This window comes from Quercus lobata, chromosome 11, assembly GCF_001633185.2.
Source record: "Quercus lobata isolate SW786 chromosome 11, ValleyOak3.0 Primary Assembly, whole genome shotgun sequence".
Classification (NCBI taxonomy): Eukaryota; Viridiplantae; Streptophyta; class Magnoliopsida; order Fagales; family Fagaceae; genus Quercus; species Quercus lobata.
In genome coordinates, this window is record NC_044914.1 from 8,500,418 (window position 1) to 8,526,947 (window position 26,530).

General features: G+C 35.7%; 1 protein-coding gene across 5 annotated transcripts; it reads left to right on the forward strand.

Moving 5' to 3' along the window:
* The first annotated feature begins 789 nt into the window (after nucleotides 1-789).
* LOC115968634 (cycloartenol Synthase-like) lies at nucleotides 790-26,317 on the forward strand. Of its 5 annotated transcripts, XR_004086781.1 has the most exons (6): nucleotides 2,364-2,451; nucleotides 12,841-12,930; nucleotides 24,817-24,993; nucleotides 25,264-25,338; nucleotides 25,705-25,788; nucleotides 26,055-26,317. XR_004086781.1 is itself a non-coding variant. In XM_031088073.1 (5 exons), exons 1-5 carry the CDS (start codon nucleotides 1,601-1,603, stop codon nucleotides 21,428-21,430), a joined length of 447 nt encoding a protein of 148 aa, XP_030943933.1. In that variant the 5' UTR covers nucleotides 1,183-1,600; the 3' UTR covers nucleotides 21,431-22,546. The 5 variants fall into 5 exon arrangements, 4 of the variants coding, with proteins under 4 accessions (XP_030943934.1, XP_030943933.1, XP_030943932.1 ...); XM_031088073.1 differs by lacking the exons at nucleotides 24,817-24,993; nucleotides 25,264-25,338; nucleotides 25,705-25,788; nucleotides 26,055-26,317 and adding exons at nucleotides 1,183-1,636; nucleotides 21,208-21,303; nucleotides 21,422-22,546 and having other exon boundaries at nucleotides 2,236-2,451; XM_031088074.1 differs by lacking the exons at nucleotides 24,817-24,993; nucleotides 25,264-25,338; nucleotides 25,705-25,788; nucleotides 26,055-26,317 and adding exons at nucleotides 790-869; nucleotides 21,208-22,546 and having other exon boundaries at nucleotides 2,236-2,451.
* Nucleotides 26,318-26,530: the final 213 nt, after the last annotated feature.

Sequence of the window (26,530 nt, forward strand, 5' to 3'; positions counted from 1 at the left end):
GAAGTCTGTGCCATCAAACTTTTCTATTCCAGACGCCTTTCCTGCTTCCTCTGCCATTGCTCCCACTCAAACCTAACCCTAGGCTCTGATACCAGTTGTAGGGAATTTAACCAAAAAAATTCCTAACCTGTGAGAAACAAAACAAATAGAGAAAACACACGTCAAAGAAAATAATCACACGCACAAGACAATATTTACGTGGTTCGGCAATTTGCCTACGTCCACGGAGTTGCAGGGATTTCACTATTATCAGGGAAAATACAATAGTGCACAAGAACACTCTCAAGAAACCCAAATCCCAATTACACCCTAGCACTCTCTCACAGAAAAATAAGAATAGAAACTGACTGCCTCTCTATTCTCTATTTTCTCTCATGTGACTGCTAACTAGGTTAATTGGAATTACACATTTTTTTCTTTTCTCTGCAATGTAGCCGCCTATCTCATAAAGCAATATATATATGTTACTTTATGTAAGTCGGTCAAGTGGGATTCTTTTTCAACTTGTATTAGGTCACCTTTTTGGCCGGATTGGGCTTGGTTGGCCCTTATGGGCTTGTGGCATAATTCAAGCCACACTAACAAAAAGCTATTAAAATTGTTCTCAAATGGACACTTCATCTAAACCATATTTTAAAAATTATTAGAATAAACCTTATCTCATAACCATGATATTTTGCTATTAATCTAAACTCGAATTCCATTTGGAAAGGATATTCTGGTAATTCTGTCACACATGGATGTCTATATAGTACCCCAATGTGCAATTGACAATATTACTAGATTAAACTTAGAGTTTGCCAAATAGCTTCCTAGTGTACTATAGGAAGGAAAATCCTCCTTTCTTCATAGCCTTTTAGTTGAGGAAGGTAAAATGCTTTGCAACCCTTTTCATTTGCATATATAGAGCCTAAGAGCATCTCCAATAGACTCGGCAAAGCCAAATTTTGGAGAGAAACAGACACTGTTCACGCAAAACAAGCACTCCAACAGACTCGGCAACTCCAATTTTTTTTTTAGATTTGCTACAGTAGCTCTCCAGGCATGGAGAGTACTGTAGCAATCACTGTAGCAACTCCAAACATTTTCCTCAATTAAAATAATCACCGGTTGAATAAAAGATTATTATTTTTCCTCTTTCCTCCCTTTCTCTTTCATTCTTCGGTCTCTCTACAAAGGGGAAGCAACTCTCTCTCACAAAATCAACACAACTTTCTCTCACAAAAACGATCCAGCAAACTGCAATTCCTTCAACCCCAAACAAAAATTAGAACAAAAAAACTATATATAGAGAAGCCGATCTAACCAAATCCGGCTGCATGCACAAAGTCTTAGCAAGTCAACCCAAAAGCATGCACCTATGTCTTTGAAAACCTTCTTGATCTACCATTGGAGCCCAGAAAAACCGGCAACCGAAGCTCCAAAACTACCAGATCAATCTGAGAGACTTTGGGTGAAAGGTCGTTGATGATCTAAATGATTTTAGCAATTGATGGATAGAAGAATTTTTACAACCAACACATGAGTATATGCTTGGCTGAAGAAGAAGAATCTACTGGAGAGGAAAGGCCAAAGGAAGGAGATATTTTCTCTGTGAAAAATGAATGGTGGAGGATTTAGTAGTACTGAGAAACGTGTATGAAAAAAAGTAGATAAAAGAATAAATAAAAGAGATTAAAAAAAATGAATGAAAAAATAATATTTAAATTAGATAGAGTAAAAGATAGAGAGTCTGTTGGAAAGTGTATTTGAAAAAGTAATTAGACAAAAGGTAAAATGAACTGTTCACTCTCCAAACAAGTAAAAATAGGCAAAAATTTGGAGAGACTGCTGGTGATGCTCTAACTAGCTATTCCACTATTGAATTTTAGTTGCTCGATGCATGAACGTAGGTGACAAATTATTATAGAACGGTCATTAGTCTCTTTAATCATTTTACTTCTTTTTCATTGTAATGACCCTAGCTTATTAGTCTCTAACATTGAAAGACTATTTATAACTTCTTCTTTTTTCCCTCGGGGATAAATATTCTAACCTATTCATGATATATAAATAGACACACACACATATACCTAAGTTCCACACACTTCCACACTTTGCACCAAACCAAGCCCTATAATCATAGTATATTAATTAGCTTAGATATATTCTTTGTATCAGAGAATAATAACATATGTTGTGGTTGAAGATAATATGGACTAGTTTTAATCGTTTTATCATGAATTTTCTTTTCAGTTTTCGGAGTCTGAAACAATGTGGAAGCTGAAGTTTAGTGAGGGCAATGATGTGAGGCTTGAAAGCGCAAATAATCATATTGGAAGGCAATACTGGGAGTTTGACCCGAATCTCGGAACAACCCAAGAGCAAGCTCAAGTGGAGAAAGCTCGTGATGAGTTTAAGAAGAATCGGTTTCAAGATAAACAAAGTTCTGATCTCCTAATGAGACTTCAGGTGAAACTAAGCGCTCTCCTTTAATCCATTGAGATTTTTTTTTTCTTTTCTGAGAAGAAAGTAGTTTAGCTTAAAAAGTCCTTTCTTTATTTCTTTGACTAATTATTCATCGTTTTTCCCTCCTGTAATATTAACAAAGTACAACTAAGTTAATTTTCCTGTTATCAGATTAATGCGGTTGAAACTTAAAATGCTCTTGATTTTGATTTTGATTTTGATTTTTCTTCTTCTTCTTCTTTTTAAATATTTTCTTGGTGGTAAGTATCCTTGTAGTATTTCAATTTTTTCTTCTGTGGGATATGAATGCTACAAAACATCAAACTTTTACATTTCTTTTGGTAATTATATAAGTCTGTGAGTACATGTGTGTATATATATATATATATATTTTTTGGAGAAGAACATGTGTGTATATTTGTTTATAAAGAAAAAGGAATGCAGTGGTTAATATTAAATAGTTTAAATAATTGAAGATGAAAAATTTTCTTTCCTTTCTTGTTTTCTTTGTGTTTCCCTTGATATAGAATCATAGATAGAAAAGGGAATGTAAAACTGGATGAAAATATAGAAATTAAGCATGGTCATCTTTTGATGTTAGGTCAAGACACCATTTATATATTTCACTAATATGGGATTATTTTTTCCCAGTCAGAAGTCAGAACCAACATGGTATGAATAATGAAGTACTCTGAAAGTTGATTTCCCAATTATTAAATTTATGCATCGGCAATTAAAAAAATAGGGTCAAATTTATGCAAAAGCTCTTCGGGTTGGAGGAGTACTAGCTCTAGAGTCTAGACTATAGGGGAGTTACTTAATAATTAATAATTAGACCGGCAGTACTGGTGAGTGCTACACATAAGCATCAGATTTGAGAAGTTTGTGAGGATATATGTATCCATTTAAAAAGAAAATGAATCTTGAATTTGATATACGTTCTATACAACCTGCCTTTTATTCGATATAAATTTGAAGTGAATGCTCAAAACTCAAAAGCATTGATTTGATGAAGAGAGAGACTTTTTACAAAACATGTCTTACATGAACATATGTTTTCATTTACACTTAATATATTCGGGCCCAAGCTATCCCGACGTACTCCATGAGCATCTTCAAGGCAGTTTGTGACGGTATGAACTCGGCCTTGGCTAAATATTGGTGGGGGCAGACCCGTAGTGAGCGGAAGATACACTGGATCAATTGGGGCAGGTTGTGCACTCCCAAAGATAGGGGAGGGATTGGATTTTGGGACGTTCATGCTTTTAATCTCGCATTGTTGGCCAAGCAAGCATGGCGTCTGATTCAGGGGGTCCACTCGCTCTTTTACCAAGTATACAAGGCTAGGTACTTCCCCGGTTGCTCATTCATGGAGGCAGAATTGGGTAGTAACCCTTCTTATGTTTGGCGCAGCCTCCTTAGTGCTAGGGACGTGATAAGGGAAGGTTCTTTGTGGAGTATTGGTGATGGTTGCACGGCTGGTATCAGGAGCCATAGGTGGCTCCCCCACCCCCCAGCTTTCCATGATGGTATGGACACGTCACTGAAGGTGAAGGATTTTATCGACCCACACACCAAGCAGTGGGATAGGGGCAAGGTCAATGCCTGGTTCCTGCCTTCATCTAGGGACGAAGTGCTGCGGATTCGGTTGGGAGGTCTGGACAGCCGAGATAAGCTAGTGTGGAATGAGAATAAGTCGCAGACCTTCTCCGTGAGGACAGCGTACCAGGTGGCTCTCTGCTTGCATCGGAAGTCGAGTGCAGAACACTCCAGGGTGCGGGACGATAAACGGCTTTGGAATAGGCTGTGGAGGCTGCCCATCCCTCCGAAGGTGCGACACTTTGTGTGGCGGGCGAGCTCGGACGTTCTACCAACTCGGGCAAACCTTGCCCGGCGTAAGGTTCACATCGATCCTAAGTGTGCGGTTTGTGGTGTACATGATGAGACCATTATCCATATCCTCTGGCAATGTCCCTTGGTGCGTAATGTCTGGGCGTTGGTTCGGGGGAAGCTTCAGAAATGTGATACCTCAGCTCTTGATTTCCTTAGCTTGGCTCAGGCATTGTCGGAGAAGCTAAGCAGGCAGGAGCTTGACACTTGGGCAATGGTGGCTTGGTCCATTTGGAACGCGCAAAACCGTTTCCTGTTCGAAGCAGTTCAAACTCCTCCGCAGATTATCCTTAAGGGGGCTGTCTCGTTGCTGGAGGAGTACCAACGGTTGGCCAATAGTAGGCTTCGCACCTGATGCACCTGTGCTTGCTGTCTGCTCGTGCAGAGTTCCTTTGTACACGTTATATATTAGTTTTTTCCTCTTTTTTGTTCCTTTGTTTTCTTCATTTTTTCCTCTGTGGAGTTTGTCTTTATGGGGGCCAGTTCAGTGGGAGCCACCCTGGCTTGCCTTGTAATGGTTTTTCTTTGGTTAATATATTTCTACCTTTTTTGTCAAAAAAATATATATTCGGGGATCTAGCCAGGAGTTTAGCTTAGGGGAACTAGAGTATAATTGATTTTTTAAAATTAGTATTAATAAAATATTGACAAGAAAAATGATAAAGCTGCTACTAATTATACTAAAAGCTTACAAACTAACATGACAATTATACTCACATCAATATCATAATATATAAATAAATAAATAGGTAAATAAAATTAAAAAACTACTATCAATTTTACTACATAATATTTTCAAATTGATAGGACAATGAATGTGTTCTGTCCCTGATTATATTTCTCTCTATTTAATTTATAGTGTTCAAGGGAGAATCCATGTGAGATGGAGCTACCACAGGTGAAAGTGAAAACTGAGAAAGAAATAACTGAGGAGGCAATGGCAACCACGTTGAGTCCGTGGACCATGCAATGCTTTGATTCTGTCCAAAACCTAGTTTTCCACATCCAGGTAGTTGGTTTCCCCAGAGGCTTGAGTCCGTGGACCATGCAATGCCTTGGTTCTGTCCAAAACCTAGTTTTCTCTTTGTGTGGGATCTTGGCTTTAGGGGAGTTAGCTCCTCAGCCAAGCCCCTAGAGTTTATCCATATGATTAACGCTATCAAGTGCCTAGTTTGCTCTTTACGGGGGACCTTGGCTTTAAGGGAGCTAACTCCTCAACCAAGCCCCTAGTCAAGAAACGTAGCCCCTAGCAGAACTTTATACTAGAACTCTATAACCAACGGTTAGAAATAACGAAGAAACTTTATCGACCCACATCCTATACCAACACACAAGCCATCCCCACAGACGGCGCCAATTGTAAGGACGCGATTCGTGGCGGACCGTAACGATGTCGGGTTCGCACGTGAAAAGGCCCTAACAATATCATTTGTAGAGCGTGGGTTTGGAAGGCTAGGCCTTGATCGACAGGCGGTGGGTTTTTCGTGGTGTTCATACAAGGTTAAGTTTTCCTTCACCCATGGAGTCTTTCTCCTGGAGGTGGGCTGGGAGGTTCTGGTTTTTGACCATTTTTCCCAACCTCTTGTTGGTGCACCTTCCTTTTTATTATATAGTCCGTCTTGGTTGATCCTGACCCTCCACTTGTAGGTCAGGCAGGAGCTTATTTCTGTTTCCATCCTATCAACCGTCCCGTCTAACTTTCTATTAGTTGCATGGATCGAAGTTTACACCGTCCAAACGTCTTTTCTCATTAATCAACTCTGGGTATTGGCAGGTGCATTTACTGAAGAAGGGACGCATTTTCCTTGGTCCAATTTCACACTCTGCTTCCCTATGGGCCTCATTCCGTTCACATCCCCTTGAGGGGGCTGTTTGGGGATTGCCTACACCATGGTGTTGGTCTTCCCATTGAAGCTCTGGAATGCCGAGGACAGGGTAAGTTCTCAGCCGTTCCCCTTGCTACCTCGGCCACTGATCATTCGTCTTCGGAAAGATACCTCCTCGGCACGAGCCCTGGGCCCAGATAGAGTTTGGGCCGGATTGCAGACCTCTCGGACCCACAACTTCAAAATAGGTTTTTGTTTTTATTCTCTTTATTATTTTTATTTTATGAAACAGTAATGGTAATCTGCAGTTATAGTAGAATTCTCCCTTAAATCCTTATTTTTCCATACATATTGAAGTGAAAGACCTTCCTTTTTTTTTTTTTTTTTAAAGGAAAGAGGTGTCTTTTTAACCCCCCCCCAAAAAAAAAGGTCGGTTTTAAAGTAGTTAATTAACTTTTTATTGAGATTTTATTTTTTGGAGAGGGTCAATTTTCGGTTGTTTTTTGTTTTTGTTTTTGTTTTTTGTTTTTTTTGTTTGATGGTTTATAGAGTGTCATATCATTTAAAAATTTTAAATGATGTGACATTATTGGATATATTTGTATTTGTAGTATTTGATTTGAACTATGTTAAGGTCCAAAATATCACAATATTATATCAAAACCCAAAACAATACAAAAAAATTGAAATCTATGAGCCATTTGAGCTTTCAAGGAAAGGGCAATGCCCAAATTCATTAAAAGTCAATAGGAAGGGATCCAAGCCCATGAGTGGGCAAGCTTTGGGCCTTACGAAACAAAGAAAAGAGAATCTCATCCCAGCCCCTAAGGGAAAAAATCCCTAGGAACCCAGGGAGAAAAACTGAACTAGAATACTTGGGGATTCCCAGAAGCCTGGGATCCTTGAGATATGCAACAGGGCCAAGTTGGGATTGAGACATCTCAAGGGAGCATGCCCAAGAACACAAAGAACGAGAGCAAATGTGTCCCATCAGCCACCCAATGATGTAGAAAAGGAGTAGAAGACTTGGGAACCAGCAACTCATTAATAAGGGTTCGGTACCTCGGGGAACCCAGGAAGATGCACCATGAAAGAAGGTGACTGGGGATCCTTCAACCTGATAGAAAAGAATCTGCCCATTTAGGGAAAAGGACAAAATGCAAAGTAGCCAAAAAGGTGAGTCTGAAAAAGGTGGTGTCTAGAAGCCTTGAGAAAAGAAAGATTAGAAGTCAACCCTTTAGGACCTCCTAGAACAGGAAAGTCAGCTAGGGGCTTTTGAAGTGAGAACCTCAAAAGAAGGAAATAGTGAGAAAATGAGGAAGGGTCTAGCCACCAATGTTGCTGACACAACATTGGTTCTAGTACCTAAGGCAGCAAATGGAGGGAAACAATGGTACACCAAAAACCCTAAGGTGGCACTATAAAAGGAAGGAGAGCCAACAGTGAAAGGCATTCAGCAACAGTGAATCGAAGGGAAAAGATCATTTAGAAAACTCTTTTTTAAAATTCAAAAGGAGAGAAAAGAAGGAAAACACCGTTTGAGACCCTAAAACAGCCACTAGAGAATACACTTGGATTCAAAGGGATTCAAATTTCACAAGTATTGGAAGCCTGAGGAGCTATCCAAGTCTGTGATTTTTGAACTTATTTGGACCTTGTAACATATTCTAGTGCAAAAAAAGCATGATGTATTAAAAACTTAAGAAAATAATGAATCATTTCTTACTATCCTAAGGATCCCTAATGTTTATTTCACTTTTCATTTTACTTATATCATTCTTTATTGTCCTTTGCTGTACAATACGTGTATATTTTCTATGTGTTAGTACATATGTGTTGTAGGATCCATGCTTTGTGCATAACTTGGTTCGAAATCAGCCCAACTTAGTTGCGGTAAACTAAGCCCAATCCCTTAAATGTAAAGTATTAGGTCAGGATCCTTGTTTCTACTTGGGCCTGTGTGCTGTTAAAAAAAATAAAAAAATAAATTAAAAAAAACCCATAAACTATAGATCGAATTTCAAATATGAAAGTTCAAATAGTGTGTAAAACACCTATGAACATTTAGACCCCCAAATTAAAAGTACCAACATAAACTTATAATCAAACAATATATGTGCGGAAAATGAAAAGAAGCTATAACTAAATTGGTAACACACTCTAAACCATAATTAATAATCAACACAACAGTAATTAAAAGGTAAAGAGAAAGGGAAGAAAGATGCAAACACAAAGATAACATGACGATGTATTATCGAAGAGGAAACCAAAATACTAGGCGAAAAACCTCTCCGCCGCCCTCTAAGTGGTCAATAATCCACTAGAGAATAAAGTTGGAATACATGAATAGCAAAAAACCCTACAAGCTTAATCTACCCAGTGCACCTAAGCCCTTCAAGCTTCTTGCTCCAACAGAGTTATGCCGAACCTTCTCTTCTCTAGCGTACTAGATCCTGCAATAGCCCATTGCATCAACCAAAATGAATTGGTCCCTTCTGAACTGCTTCTTAAGCACCAAAATACCTCCTCACTGATATGGGTATGGTGAGATAAGGATTTGACTAAATTTACCTCTCAAGAATATGTCAATGGAGAGGGTGAGAGTAGAGTAATTTGAAGACTTAAAGGATAAAGATTGTGGATGAGTCAATCTTGTTTTTCTCTAGGGTTTTTCTCTCAAAATTCTCTCTAGAAACTCTCTACATTTCGTGGGTATAAGGATATTTATAATAGGGTCTATAAGGAATGCAAAAAGTCAATTTCAACCAAACAAGGTATTCTAGCGACTCGACCTCACGACAGGAACAAGTCACGAGTTTGAGTCGCGAGCTAATTGCCTAACAAGATTGGAAGTTTTTTCTTATAGTGTTCCAGTTGTTGTGACCCTTCAGCTCTCCTGTATGCTTCACACGTGTGCCACTTTTGGCGACTTACCAGTCGCGAGCTAGTTGCGAGATCCAGTCGCAAGGCTCTTTTTGAGTGCACACTTCTTGAGTTTTCTTCACACACTCTCACACACTACCCTTACATAATTCCCACCTAAATACAAGGTATTTAATTACTAAATTACAAGCAAATTTGGCACGGAATAAAACCAACACATGATTGAATAAATTCAACCTTACAAAATATATATAGAGAATCCTATTCCACAATGACAAATCGCATTATAAATCTAATTAGTAATTCACTATTATATACGATGAGAGAATGTTATTCTCGGAATACTAATTAATTATTTTTCTTCCTCTTAACTTTGAGGGGGCAACATAGAAGAAAAAAAAAACTGTTGAACGCTTACTACTGTAAATGCTATCTACTATTTCCCCCAAATTTCAGATGAGTCAAATGTGTCCCACTCAAACTATACCTAGATTTCCCTTGCTTGATGCATCTTGAAAGATAAAGAGAACGTAAAATAGCATAAATGCATAAATAAAACTTGTAAACAAGTTAAAAGTTCAATTAGTGTATAAAACACTATAAACGTTTAGACCCCCAATTTACAAATTATCAATTCAAGCTTAATATCAAACAATTAATATGCAGAATATGAATATAAGCTTAATATAGAATTGATAAACAATCTAACCAAATAAAATCACATCCACAGAAGAAATTAAATGACAAAGATTAAGGGAAGAGAGATGTAAACACAAGGACAACACACAATGTGTTATCGAAGAGAAAACCAAAGCCCTCGGTGTAAAACCTCTTTGCTGCCCTCCAAGCAGTAAATAATCCACTAAAGAATGTAGTTGGGATACATGAACAGTAAAAGACCCTCAAATCCTAATCTACCTAGTGTACTTAAGCCCTCTAAACTCCTACTCCAACGAGATTACGCCGAACATATTTCTTCTTTAGCTTACCGGATTACGTGCTACTTGACCATAGCATCAACCAATATGAAATTGGTCCCTTCTTAACTGCTTCCCAAAGCACCAAATGGCCTTCTCACAGATATGAGTATGGTGAAAAAAGGTTTTGGTAATGTACCTCTCAAGGATGTAACAATGGAGAGGAAGAGAGTGGAGGAATTTGGAGAGTCTCTATGTGAAGATTGGGGATGAGTCAATCTTGTTTTTCTCTTGAGTTTCTCTCTCAAAATTCTCTCTGGAAGCTCTCTACATTTCGTGGGTATAAAGGTCTACATATAGTGGGGTGAGAAAGGAATGCAAAGAGTTAGTTTTTCCCAAACAGGATGGTCTGGCGACTTGGCCTCGCGACTGGACTGAGTCGCAAGTTCAAGTCGTGAGCTAACGGCCTAGCCAACCTGGGACTTTTGTCCTGTAGTGCAACAGCTAACATGACGCTTCAACTTTTAGCATGATTGGCACATGTGCAACTTTTGGCAGCTTGCAAGCTACGAGCCACCCACGAGATCCAATCGCGAGTCCCTTCTTCTTTGCACAATCTTGAGCATTTCTTCATACTCTCTCACACACTACCCTTACATGACTCCTACCTAAATACAGGATTACTAATTGCTAAAATACAAGCAAATTTGGTATGGATTAAAACCAAAAAGATGGTTAATAAAATTTGAAACTTACACAAGTCATTGTTTCACAGCTCATTAAAAAAAAAAAAAAAAAAGGCAAAAATTACTTATGTTTATTAAATGTTCTTCACTAGTACGGAAAAGAAAAAGACATATATCTTTTAAATATTTTATAAAAATATATTGATAGAGATGATGCTTTGACAAAGATTGAACGTAGAGACTATAAACTTTTCATTAATTACAAACAAGTCAGCTTCTTGTGAGTAAAACTTGAAAATACTAAGCAATCACGCACTGGTCCCAACTCCCAAGCCCATCTAAAAAACAAAGCTGTAAATCACTCACGCTACGTGTATGCATTGATGTTGATCTCTCTTGTACGGAAAAGAGAAAAATATTTCGTTATATATATTTTGATGGATATATGCTCTGATAAAGATTGATTGTCGAGAGCAAAATTTTTTCATTATATATAATTGTGAACCTCTCATTTCAAAGGAAATCATGCAAAATTTTTCGGGATGTTGATCTAACACATAATGCATATAGTCATATCATATTTGCAATCATTTTATTATATGCATGCATTTCCTTTAAAAAAAAAATGTTACGTGCAATAATAATATATTAATCAAATAAATTAAGAATACGTTATTTTTAGCTCCTTTTATGAAAAGAATTATTGTACAAACTCTAAATAGTTATTATAAATTACGAACCAGACCAAGCTTTCATTTTTTTTTTGGTTAAGAAACAAGCTTTCATTTTAGAGAAATATCATGTGTAGTGTATACCTTTTCATTATGGTCCCCTCACCACAAGCAATGACAACTCCAAGAATTTTTATCAAGGTGTTTCTTAAGAAGCATAAATTATATAATCTAATAAAAAGAAAAATTCATATATTGACAACAACAACAATAAAAAAATATGTAAATACATAAAATTTACAATTGCTTTTTACGAGTTTTCATATTTTGAAATTGGCGCATGATAATCTCATTATCAATGTTACAAGCTACATCTCTTTCAATGTACACAACCAAGCAATTATTCATCCACTGAATGTAGAATAAATCATGGAACAAAATTTAATTTTATTCGCATAAAAAAAAAAAAAAACTGATGGTGTTCCCAAATTTTTTTTAAGGGTAGACAAATAAAAAATTTTAAATTTTTATATATTAAAAAAAAAAATCAGTTTAGGGTGGTCCCAGCCTTAAGGTGGCGCCGCCCATGACCATAAGTCTGCTTCCTCCTCCAACTTACAGTTGTTTTTTCAATTAAATAATCCTTAAATATGGATCAATTTAATGTCATAATCATATTGAGTCATTTTAAACAACAATTATTTGTACTATAATATATTTCTGAAGAAAGCAACTTCTGTGAGGGTTGCCTGAACATTATCAATCAATGTTGATCAATTTTGCCTCAAAGTTAAATATATATGTATTATTGTGTAAATCTTATCGAAACAAAAAATAAAAATAAAAATAAATAAAAAAGAGAGAGAGAAAGAACAAAGTGGTACATATATTATTATTATTGAATGGTAGCTATATTATTATAACTTATTAGTATATTTTCTATTTCATAAAGCTAAAGATTTGGATTCAACCCACCCTAGGTGGGGAGTTTGTAGTATTAACTGTTAAAGGTTCTTCTATCATTTGTAAATTTAAAAAAAAAAAAAAATCAAAAAGGCAACTTGGTAATTTTCTTAATTATTATTATTATTATTATTTTTTGCTTGAGCATAAACATATTAAAAAGGTTGACTGTTTTCAATGACGATATTTTCAAACATTCTTAACAATTTGCCATAATTAATAATTTGATGAAGTAATTAGTTATAAGTAGTGTACAATCAGTTTTATATATACTTACCATTCTTTCATCATTAATCATATATAGTCGATTATATTAGAATTATGAAAAAAATTTGTGACATAAAAGTATGAACTTTCTCTATTTTCAACATAAATGAAAGTCAAACTTTGGTGGGTAAATCCCAACATGCACCATATATGAATCTTGGAATCCAATGCTTACTGACAAAGATTTCAAATCTATGTTATTTGTAAGAGGCTGGCTGTGGATATATCAATTAGATTATTAAAAAGTTGGTGCAAAAAACACAATAATAAACACAATCATTTGTCATAGGTAATTGGCTTATCTATAACGGGGGCCCTTAATGCAATCTTGCCTCTTGAGCATCGACATGAGATACACCGCTATCTCTACAACCATCAGGTATATTGTCTTTTTTCAAATATGGTCTTCATTTTGGTTGATTTTGATTTTTTAAAATTTTATTGACCAATGGAATCTTGAATAGGCACAATAAGCACAAAAATAAGGAAGAGAAAAGAAAAAAGAAAAAAGAGAAAGAGCAGTCACTAATGTCATATCTTCTATATAGGATAAGAAATACTAGTTCACAACAAAAAATGGTTAAATAAAAATTTATTATTAATTTGTTCTTTTATTGGGCAATTAATTTGCATTTAATTTGACAATGACGTACAGCCTATAAAAACTTACAACCCCCCTTCTTTTGCGGTATGGAAAGAAAATTCAAAAGGCACCAGATCATAGTGAATATACTCGATCTTTCCCTGGCCAAATGGTTTATATAGATTTATAAGCAAGATTTGAATAGAATGGTTAATTTTATACTAGTTTTATAAACAAGGTTTCCATATCGGGGAAAAAAGAAAAACATAATTAATGGAATAAAACAATAAGTGGGTGACATAATAGCCCAATTTAAAGATTGCCACTTAGTTTTTAAAATTTTTTGAGAAGAAGACTGTAAATTTTATTAAGTAAATTCAGCTATATCTGTTAAGATTACAGCATTGAGATGTAAAGATAAACATTGTTTAGCTAAATTATCTAGTCACTTAATTTGACCTTAAGTTCCTAAGCCTAGGATTAAACTTATTTATATAATCTGGCCGGGTTTATTACTTTATTGTCTCTTTCATCAGGCTGATGGCTTATAGGTTAGAGTGTAATTACTTCAAATTAGGTTACATTAATCTTAGTAAGTACATAGTCAATGAACTCTAAAATCTAAATCAAATGGTATTTCATACCTTCATAAATATATTGTATGTGAACATATGATTATGCGTTTTAGACACTCACATGACAAAAAAAGGGACTATTGCGGTTGGCCAAAACCACCACAAAAGCCCAAAAAACCGCCGCTAAAGGTTCATTTGGCCTATTGCAGCGATTCCACCCGCCAACATTACACGATAACAAAAAAACGCCACAACAGATCTGCCATTTAGCGGCGCTTTTGGTCTATTGCAACAAGCTAAAAACCGCCGCCATATGAGGTTACCATTTGGGTCAAGTGGCCTTTTAGCAGTGGACAATAAGTGCCGCTATAGGGTTTATGAAACAACATACCCTATGCACCTTTTAGCGGCAGTTACGCCCACCGCTATATGTGTGAAGCTTTAATAGCAGACTATAAACGCCGCTATAGGTCTTCAATTATTTCATAATTTTGGTCCTTCAACAGCGGTTTTTGCCCACCGCTATTGACTAATTTTTTTTTTCTTCCTGGGTTCTATTACAAATAACATGTAATAATTTCAGCTCCACTAAGACAATACCACAAATGTGACTAGATAACACCACAAATGTCTCCAAACTAACATTATATTAACGTAGAAATATATTATCAAATACATTAACATTGTCTATAACCATCATCATAAAATTAACAAAAGATAGATGTGGTCCTTTGAATAAAACAACCGCTTAAATTAAACTAATACCATAATCAAAGTTCCAAAGTGTTTAAAAATATCTTTCAACACTTGCAAAAAAATGCGGTTGTTCAAATGTACTTCTTTGTACACAAAAAGTCCTCGAACACTAACATAAACCTTTTAAGTTGCTTGATTGATGGAATGCAGTTGATGATTTTTGGAAAGCTGGAGATTGTTGGACCGAAGGAACATCCTACATACAAACCAAGATTACTTAAAAAGTGCATATAAATGGATCAAGTAGAATGACAAGAAAATCTTAGAGATTTAAGACTTTTCACCTTGCTCATTCAATAAGTGCATACAAACCAAGATTACTCAATAAGTGCATATAAATATTAGCTCATCAAGCCTGTTAGGACTTTTCCATGATTTTGTTTGGGACTTGATATGGTTCTATGTATTTAGTTGGGCTTCTTCATTTAATTTCATCAGCTATTTCTCCACTGCAACACCATTAGCATGTAGCATGACATAGGCTCTTCATGTCCCAAAAAGTGTCTTGGTTCTAAAGACACAATTATTAATGAAAAGTAAAAAATCCAAACAAAAAATCCATCAAAAGCATACACCATGGTTCAAACAAGTTTGAACAAGTGAGACGTTGAACTTTATAGGCTGCTTTAGTTATTATGGAGTCTTAGAATTAAGTTTTTTGAGTTAGAAAATTGCTAGTTCAGTTATAATTAGAGGCCCATGAGTCTTATTTTGTGTTCTGAGTCTTTTCCCTATTTTGTTTAGATGTTCTTGAGTACTTTTTCTTTGCTATTAGTAATCTCGATCTTTCTAAGAATAGGTTATTTTTTTAGGAAAGTGGTAGGAATAACCTATTTAAAGGCTTTATTGTAGTCAATTACATTAATATTAAGATTGATTTTTATGAAATTAATAGCTTATCTTAAGCTTTGAGAGTGCAATTGCCTTCACCTCTCCTACCTAATTGTAATTACTTAGGATAACCTAGATGTCATTGTTGAGTATTTTATCTTTCTTTATTTTACATTCTATTCATTGTTTTAACACCAAACAGCCATCAACATATTCAAGATCCAATCTTTCATTACCAAAACAATCATTACCCAAAGAAATTCATTTCATTTACCAATATAAAAAGCACATCGCACCGAATATAGCATGAAGCATAACCTTTATGAAGCATGAAGCACAGCCAATTAACTACATGCAGATTATATCCAAAACATTACAATCATTTTCAACCTCTATCAAAACCCAAATTTAACAAACCTATGTTCCTAAGAAAACAACAAATTTAAACTCATAAAGAAGTTATCAATACATTTGGTAACTATAACATCATTACTAGCAATATTCTTTAGTAATGGATATCTCTTTAACTATCCCATTTCATTTTAGTATCCCACATGTGTGAAAAAGATAGAGAGGAGCCCCTAAAATGAACTAATCAAATAAAAAAAAACTCAACAAGAATCATGCAAAATTTCATAAAACAATCAACACTCCCAATATCAACTAAAACCACCTTATAACTTCATGCAAGCCACCTGCTTGCCCCAATTCAACAACTCACCACAAACACAGAGAGAGAGAGAGAGAGAGAGAGAGAGAGAGAGAGAGAGAGAGAGAGATAGCTGCTCTGGAAGTGTGTAGTAGCAATTAAATTAGGCAGGTTGCCTGTGGATGAACCAAATCCAAACTAGCACACAAACATGAAAAAAAGGTAGCAAGAGACAGAACACTCATGGTCCACAATACTCTTTTCATTTTTTTTCTTAGACCCCATTAGAAAAAGAAGCACAAAAAAAAAAAAAAAAAAAAAAAAAAAAAAAAAAAAAACGAACAAACAAACAAATACCCAAAGCAATGAATTTGTAAGCACCCTAACTCTAGCAGTAAAATTTTCACAACATAAGTAAAAAAGTCTAATACAATCCAATCATGTTAGCATTAATCATAGTAAGTTCTAGTTAGTGAGTATATGTAGGAAAAGAATAGAAATTAATATATTGAACCTAATGTTCTACATTTTCTTTTGGCATAAAAATGGGAACTCACCTTATCCAAGCTAAGTAATTGTATAAGGCTTGAGGTTCCTTGCTTTCTGAGGGCCTAAATAATTAAAATGTGATTTTCAATTCTTTTCCCATCCATTCGTTACATTAAAATAGTTGAAACTTCAAAAATATGATTTTTACTCCCAAATCCAAATTTTTCTAGGGAAAATTATAATATAGAACTAAGTCAACTAAACCAGAAGGCTCATAACTTAGACACACTAAATCACTGAACAAAATCAAGCAGTCTCCTTATTGCAACCAAGCTAAAAACATTTGTCTTTTGAGAGACCAACCATCCAAAGCACCATTTTTAAAGAATATATTAAAGAAACATAGATTACTGAAAACACCTATTTGGTTTTTTATTTATTAATTTACTTTTTTTTTTTTTTATGTTTTTCTGAACCTAAGAACTATCCCTTAAAAATTGACCCAAAGCCTAAGTGGGACAACCACTAAACCATTTCAAACACAATTCAAGAAAATACACATCCAAAGCCTAGTAGATCAGAACTAATATGCCAAATCCAAATAAAATGCATCCCAATACATAGGATCTAAATGAGATTTTGGAACTAAAGACCTCAGTGTAAGATAGAACTAAAATTCAAAACTTTAATTTCTCAACTTTTCCTGTACCATTTCTAGAAGAATCCTACCCAAATTTTTAGAAAGATCCAAATGAGCGAGAGTTTTCAGACATCCATCATCCACAAAACAAAAAGTTTATAGCTCAAATCAGACAGATAACGCCGTTTTCTACAAAACTAAGGAAATTGAAGGACTAGTGCAAAAAGCAGAAAATCAAAGATCTGAAAGTACACACTTAAATGAAGGATTAGATTTCATTGGTTCCCAAATAAGAACATGACAAATTTAGAACTTTACATGGTACATCCTTTCCTAAATTTTCTGACCAACCAAGGACACTATTAGAAAGAAAATTAATCACACTTCAAAATTTTACCTTCAAACAAAACTCGATATTACCATAACCAACCCAAAAAAAAAAAAAAAACACCCTTAACCATTCTCATGGATATTGCTAACAACATAGGCTCAATAACTATCTTTGGGATTTCTAACTCTAGAATGAAATTGATCTAAAATATCGAAAATACATATCTTTCTTCTGATCTTCAATGGCTTCTCATCTAAGAGATGTAGATGGTGGCTAAAAAAATAGGTAAGGGATGAGTGAAGAGGGAGAGAGGGGATGGGGGCGGTTGAGAAGAGAGGAAATGGGGAATGAGGGCGGCTGAATGAGAATGAGATGTGTAGGGTTTTTTATGTTTAGTTTTAAATAGAACCAAAATAAGGTAGTTTTGATAATAGTAACTTTAAAAAAGAAAAAAAAAAAAAAAAAAGACTGTCATGGTGGTTAGAACCTTGGAAAATATGCATGGTACGCTCGTTAACCACTAAGGCAACATACGTTTTAGTTGCTCCCTTTAACTATTTATTGTAAATATATTGATAATTAATGACAATTGATAGGCCAAGAATGTATTGACCCCTTGTGATGAATTAATTGATTAATTAGCCAAATTTATTAATTAATCAAATTAACATACAATGTACGTGGCAGCACAAAAAAAATCACCAATAAACTAAAGTATGCAATAGAAATTAAATTGACAGGGTGATTTGTTTACAAATGGGGAAAACCTACACGGTAAAAACTCCACCGGGTGATGTTAAGGTCACCACTCTCGAGAATCCATTATTATTAAAACAAGCGGTTACAAGTAAAGGAATCTTAGTACCTTATACCAACCTACAATTGAACCCTTACCTCAATACCCAATTGGACTTGTTCTATAGTGACAATCTCTCATTTTAATGCACGGCTCCCAGTATGTGACTAACCAATTGCGCGGATCTCAGTACGCAATCTCAATCACCAACTAGAAAAGGTTATTGGCTGCAAAGTTCTTCAGTTCATCGCATGATGAAGATCGAGAAGCTCCTTGGTTACAAAACCCTACGGTGCATAAACACAACAGCTTCTTCACAAGAAAGATGAACTAGGGCAAATTCTATCTCCGGTCACAATTTGTTTGAACAAACTTTGCTCAACACTTGTGCAACTTGTGTCACCTTTGACAGCCCTTAAAATAATATTTTTATATGTATAGGGTTGTGAGAAAAGAAAGCCTAAACATATAATCACGGATTGGATGAAAAATAGAACAAAAAATATGAATTTCATAAATCTCGACGGATATCCTATCTGTCGAGCTGCTTTCGAGCCACGAGCTAGAACAGTTCTTTAGGGCTCGATAGATGCTAACTATCGAGCTTTAATGAACAACCCATGCTTTAAAATACTACAAGGAATAAAATTAACACAGATTGATGGAGATAAAAATTTTAGTATTTAACACCTCAAAAAACTATTTTATCTATTTTAACACACAATTTCACAACACACCCTACATCAATGATCTTATTTTTACTATAAAGTTGAATTTATTTAATCATTTTGTTGGCTTTATTTTGTGCCAAATTTTCTTGTAATTCAGTATTTAGAAACCCTATATTTAGGTGGGAATCATGTAAGGGTAAGGTGTGAGAGAGTGTGAAGAAAAGTTCAAGAGTGTGCAATCAAGAAAAGCCTCGCGACTGGATCTTGCGATTGGCTCGCGACTGGATCTTGCGATTGTCTCGCGACTGGCAAGTCCCTAAAATAGCACACGTGTGAAGCATGCAGGGGAAGGTAAAGGGTCACGCCAGTTGTTGCACTATAGGACAAAACCTCTAGTCTGGCAAGGCAGCTAGGTCACGACTTAAACTCGCGACTCGTTCCAGTCACGAGCTCGAGTCGCCAGAACACTCTGTTTGGTTATAACTGACTCTTCACATTCCATACACACCCTACTATAAATACCCTTATACTCACAAAATGTAGATTGCTTCCAGAGAGAATTTTGAGAGAGAAACCCTAGAGAAAAATAAGATTGACTCATCCACAATCTTCATCCTTTGATTCTCCAAATTTCTTTACTCTCACCCTCTCCATTAATATATCCTTGAGAGGTACATTAGCCAAATCCTTATCTCACCATACTCATACCTGTGAGAAAGTATTTTAGTACTTGGGAAGCAGTTTAGAAGGGACCAATTCATTTTGGTTGTTGCAATGGGCTATTGCGGGATTCAGTAAACTAGAGAAGACAAGGTTCGGCATAACCCTGTTGGAGCAAGAAGCTTGGAGGGCTTAGTTGCACAGGGTATATTAGGCTTGGAGGGTCTTCTGCTATTCATGTATCCCAACTTTATTCTCTAATGGATTATTAACCGCTTGGAGGGCAGCGGAGAGGTTTTACGCCGAGGTCTTCGGTTTCCTCTTCGACAACACATCGCTGTGTTGTCTTTGTGTTTACATCTCTCTTCCCTTAATCTTTGCCTTTTAATTATTGTTGTGGTTGTGATTAATTTTGGTTTAGATTGTTTTACCAATTCTATTTTAGCTTATTATCATATTCCGCACATTCATTGTTTAATTATAAGCTTGTGTTGGTAATTTGTAAATTGGGGGTCTAAACGTTCATAGGTATTTTATACACTATTTTAACATTCAATTGGTATCAAAGCAGGTGCACTTGCTAAGGTTTAATTACCTAAGTGCGATCGTAAACCCCTTAGCTATGGATGAAGCTATGGAAAAGGCTATGTTGAATTGTAGTTTAAATGTTTGTGATAATGACTCTATGAGTATGTTTAAAGGGTGTTCTAACAATGAACTCCTAGTGTTAGAAAAAGACTTAGAAATTTTTCCAAAAATCTGGGGTTTTAGATTTCTCTCGACTCAGTTTAGCGACTTGTTCACGAGTGGTAGCTCCAGTTGCGAGGTTTACTCAGAAAGTTTCACGGCTCCCTTCACGACTTCCTCACGGTGGACCTTCTAATCGCAAAAAACACTTAGACAAAGTTTTCAAAATTTTGTCTCAAAGGTTTTTTGGTGACTTGGTCTGGTGACTTGTTCACGACTTAATTCAGTCGCGAAAATCATGTGTTTTATGCTTTAAGGACAGTTTGTAAAAAACTTTTCAGTTTTCACTCGTTCATTTTGACTGTTCATTGTCTTGTTCGTTCATCTTTCTCACAAACTCACCATGTTTCTCTAAAAAATCCACCATTTTTCTTCATCATCTCTACTTCGAACTTCAATAAAAGGTATGGGTTTTCTATTTTTCTCAAAGTATTTCATGTTAATAGCCTTTGATTTCTTGAGTTTTGGGTTTTTGTTGAAATTTGAAAAATGAGATGTTCGAATATGGGTTGGGTGTATATTGTTGAGTTTGTTGAATGGGTTCTGTTGATATTGATAATATGATGCTTGTTTTACATGCTTTCATGTTTGCTTCTCATTTTTTAGTAGTATATCATGCTTGTATTGTGTTGTGCATATCTTGCCCATGGTAAAAAGTCTCATAGGCATTTTATTGTGATTCTGTGGATTTCATAGATTACATTGTGCTCAACTGTACTTGCACATTCCTCACATTTGCACACTACATGCACCACTATTGCACATGCTTAAATACTGCATACTTGGTTCATTTACCATGATTGTGTAATATGTCTTTCTAATTACCAATGTGTGCTTATTTCAGGGACTAACTTGGATCTAATCAAGTTTATGTTTGTGTCTTGTGGTTTTGCACTTGGTTCTTTGCTGTGTGTATGTTCTTTTGTAGATGTCTCACCGTTCCTCTCGAGTAAAAGAGCCTGTGATTGATGTTCCATCTCCCCTGTTTCAAAACGGACTCGACATTCGTCTCAAGATTCAAATAGTGAGAGATTCAGGACTCCCTTCAATTTATAGACATTCTCAAGCATTTTTGTAGAGTTTCCTACTGTGGTGGGAAGGGTTGTAAAATTTGATACCTTGGGGACAACATTTATTCCTAGGATCTTTGAAGCAAAAGATTGGGCTGATCTGTTTGGAAACTTCGAGAACCCAATTGATGAATTGGTGAAGGAGTTCTATTCAAATGCTAGATACATCGGGGTTGAGTTAAAGTGTTAGGTACGAGGAGAGGAGTTCAGCATCAATCCAGACTACATTGCAAAGGCTCTTCGAATTAATAGACCAGCAAATGTGGACCTCACTCCATATGATGATAGACAGCCTCAGGTACAAGACATTCTTCAAATTCTTGGGCCTAATCATGAGATTTCAAGTAAAGGCATATCCATAGGCACTGCAAAGTTTGCACCTGAACTGAAGACTCTCACTTTAATCATGTTCTTCAACCTCTACCCACTATTTAACACCGGTTTCATCAACCTTGGATGAGTACAATTCCTATGTGATCTCATCACCGAAGTTCCGATTGACATTTGTGCTCACATTTTTTAGACCATTGGGAAAACAGCAGCTCGAACGGCAACCAGAACATGTCTTCCTTTTTGTAGTCTTCTCATGAAGATCATGGTTCTTGAAGGTGTTCGTCCACCAATAGATGGAAAAATATTGGCATGTCTTCGACCATTATCCATGATATCTCTTCAAGCAAGTAAGAGTCACTCTTCTAAAACACCTAAGAGTGAATCTTTCCCTCATGCTACTCCATCCGGTTATGGCTCAGCTACACCTGTGCATACCGAGATTGCTTTTCCCATTACCCCTGAGCTATAGACAACTAGCACTCAGCATGAACAATCTAGCCCTCAAGATGACAAGTTTGGTATCTTGTTTGAGAGTCTGCATCTGCGTACTGCTGGATTTGAAAAGGTTCTCTACTCCACCAAAAATCAAGTCCAAATGCGTCTCACGACCATTGAGACACAGCTAGATGCTATTTAGCAAAAACTAGAGGAGAGTCTTTAGCTATTCATGCCAAAAAGGGGGAGAGCATGTTGTAAGGTGGAGAGCAACACTAGAAGGGAAGTGTGCATAGTGACAGGGGGAGTTGTTTGCTCAAGAGGAGGAAGCTGATACATTTACACATACATACTTTTGGATAGACTAACCTATGATTGGCTTATCTAGTTTACAGTTATTTTTTTATAGTTTTTATATTGGTTTAAACTCATGGATGTTTTTACTGTGCTTTTGTTTAAAGTTTTTGGTACTTTGGTTTATATATTTAAGTTTATATTCAGTATATTGTCTTTGTACCCATGCTTTGTAGCTTAGTACTTGTTGTTAATATTATGCATTTCTTTAAGTACATCACTTTTATGCCATTTGTTGGATTTTATATCCTTAATGCAATTACCTTGTGTTGTTGTATCGGTTGGGTATTGGATATGCAAATGATACTTTGCATTGAGCTTATTACCTTGCAAGTCCGGATGTTCATTCTTTGTGTAAATGATCATTGTGGTCACTATTTATAGTGATTGTTCGTTTTTGGTCAAGCCATGCTTTATTGCTTCATTCTTTTTTACTTGATCGCATTGTGCTTGCTCTATATGCATTTCAAGTTTTCTACTTACAATGATCGTATTGTGTTATTGTTTTTAGGAAATACTTTTTCGTATGGTTCAAGAGATTCACAGATTCTAGAGTTAGGTGTGAGTGAGTTTTGTTCAACTATTCCCAACTCACATGTTAAGTCTAAAGTTTATTTTGGGGTTTTGTCACGGAATAGCCAAAGGGGGAGATTGTAAGGTTGAATTTATTCAATCATTTTGTTGGCTTTATTCAGTGCCAAATTTGCTTGTGATTCAGCATTTAAAAATCCTATATTTAGGTGGGAATCATGTAAGAGTAGTGTGTAAGAGAGTGTGAAGAAAAGCTCAAGAGTGTGCAATTAAGAAAAGCCTTGCGACTGGATCTCGCGACTAGCTTGCAACTGGCAAGTCGCCAGAATGGCACATGTGTGAAGCATGCAGGGGGAGCTGAAGGATTACGCCAGCTGTTGCACTATAGGATAAAAACCTCCAGTCTAGCAAGGCAGTTAGCTCACAACTCATTCCAATCGCGAGCTCAAGTCGCCAGAACACCCCATTTGGTTAAAACTGACTCTTCACATTCCATACACACCCTACTATAAATACCCTTATACCCCAGAAATGTAGAGAGCTTCCAGAGAGAATTTTGAGAGAAAAACCCTAGAGAAAAATAAGATTGACTCATCCACAATCTTCATCCTTTGATTCTCCAAATTCCTCTACTCTCACCCTCTCCATTGATACATCCTTGAGAGGTACATTAGCTAAATCCTTATCTCACCATATCCATACCTGTGAGAAAGTATTTTGGTGCTTGGAAAGCAGTTCAGAAGGGACCAATTCATTTTGGTTGGTGCAATGGGCTATTGCGGGATTCAGTAAGCTAGATAAGACAAGTTTCGACGTAACCCTATTAGAGCAAGAAGCTTGGAAGGCTTAGGGTAGATTAGGCTTGGAGGGTCTTCTGCTATTCATGTATCCCAACTTTATTCTCTAATGGATTATTGACCGCTTGGAGGGCGACGGAGAGGTTTTACACCGAGGACTTTGGTTTCCTCTTCGATAATACATCGCTGTGTTGTCTTTGTGTTTGCATTTCTCTTCCCTTAATCTTTGTCTTTTAATTACTACTGTATTTGTGATTAATTTTGGTTTAGATTGTTTCACCAATTCTATTTTAGCTTATTATCATATTCCGCACATTCATTGTTTGATTATAAACTTATGTTGGTAATTTGTAAATTGGGGGTCTAAACATTCATAGGTGTTTTATACACTATTTGAACATTTATTTACCATCAACCAAATACTATTCATTTTTTTCTTAATTTCTTTCTCCCTTCTTCTCTCTTCCTCTCTGCCTCCAAACCCAACTAAGTGATAAAGTAATAAAAAAAAATTTTATACCTTCTTGTTATAGTAAACTGCTAGTCTTGGCAATTCACTGTAGTAAGAAAGAAAAAAATTTGCATTTGGCTCCACCAATGTTAGGCACTTAATTGAAGTTTAAGGTGGAAAAATGGCTAAAAAGCTATTTTACCACTACCAATGGTGATGCTCTTATATATAATGTAAACATGCATAACTTGAATAACCTTTCCAAACGAAAAGCCAAATCCACTAGCAATCAATATAGCCATTAAATTGGGCATTCACGAACATAATTTGTTAGCCAAAACCTGGTAAGAATCAAAGCTAGTTACTAATAATTGGTTACTCATTAGGTAAACATAAGGATTTAACTAATTAGGTTCTTTGCAACCTTCCTATCCTTCTTGACCTCTTCTTGGACATGAACTAGCTTGGTTACTCTTCAAGCTAGGTTTTTTAGTGCTGCTGTAGTTAATAAATGTTAAGGTGATTTCTTTACCATTGAGCATGACAATATATAGTTTCTAAAATAGGATTGGATCTTGGGGAGTTTGCTTCACCTTTGCAACATGGTTGGGGATAAAGGGTCTGGTGGCTAGTGGTAAGACCTACCATAATAGCTACAGCATTAGAAGAGCATGTGATTTCTTACTTTCCAAACAGCTTGATTCAGGTGTTGGGGAGAAAGCTACCTGTCATGCCAAGATAAGGTAAAAACCATTTCAAGCATTGTATTTTAAGAATTGTTTTAAAACACATTATTTATCTTGAATTTTTGGAAAAAAAAAATTAAGCTAATTAATGAGTTTAGGTGAAAAGTAAGATGGTTAAAGAAAAGAGTCACAATGAGGTCCCGTATGATCCAATTTTACAACATAATTTAGATCATTGTAAAGCTGTATATTCAGTTCCGGTTACAAAAACTAAGCTACGGCTCATAGTTTTTCTACGTATTTTTATATCTTATTACGTGTGAACAGGTATACAGCAGTCTGGACAGAGCACACATAGTAAATACTGGATGGGCTATGTTAGCTCTTATTGAAGCTGGCCAGGTACGATACAATGTTTTATCTTTATTCCCATTCACAAAGAAAATTCATCTGTCAACATGCCTTATTAATGTACATTAGTTCTATCGAGGAAAACGAATAATATAATATAATAATAAAGGGTACATAAAATGTACTTGGGAAGGCTAGGAAGTTCAAGAATGTGGGTGATTAAATCTGGGAAGAGATGAATGAGAAAGCTCCCGCGCAATTCGTCTCAACCTAGGTAACTAGGTCATGCACAATGTGGTATCATAGTTTCTACTATTGCACAAATTAATGTTGCATTTAGGATCTAACTCTCTAATTAGTAAGTAAGATAATACTAATTTGATATGTTGGTTTTTTTGTTACCAATTTGATGGTTAGGCCCAGCGAGATGCGACTCCCTTACATCGTGCAGCCAAGGTTTTGATTAATGCACAAATGGAAAATGGGGTCTTCCCTCAACAGGTAAATTTATACAAAACAAAAAGAAAAGGAATGTGTGACTATTTAAAAAATGGTCTCTTAGTTAGGAAGTTTAGTTATCGAAGGAATAAAAATCTTCTGTCTAACTTTTTATATTCCACTTTCTGCATTCGAAAAACATTGCCCTTATTAATTACATACATATGCTATCAAATACTCAGTGAGGAAAAAATTGTTTCTTAACCTTCAATAAGTGATACAAATTCTACTTCTTGTACGTTATTAGCTTTGTTTTCTCCAATCTATAGGAAATCATGGGAGTTTTCAACAAGAACTTTATGATCAGTTATTCAGCGTACAGAAATATCTTTCCTAGCTATATGGGCCCTTGGAGAGTACCGCAATAATGTGCTTCTGATTTCTTAAAAGTGGTAAAAGTATTAATCAAGGTGAAGAAGTGCTTGTGTGTATGTGTGAATAATTATGTGAAAATGGATGATGAATTTCACTATGTGGTTTTTATGTTGGTTTTTCTTTTTTCTACCTTTTTTGGTAGGATGTGTTAATTCTTCCTGTGTACACTTAAACTTACAATTAAAGTTTATAAGTTCATTCGTGATAATTTTTTCTTTATCTTTCAAAATATGTAAACATTCATAATCCCATAAATCACATATTTACAATTAGTTGAAATCAAAACTTTCTCCTTAGGAACCAGGGGAAATATTAATAGTTTACAAAGTTGTTGTTTGGCATTAATGATAGTGAACTGTAGTTATATATG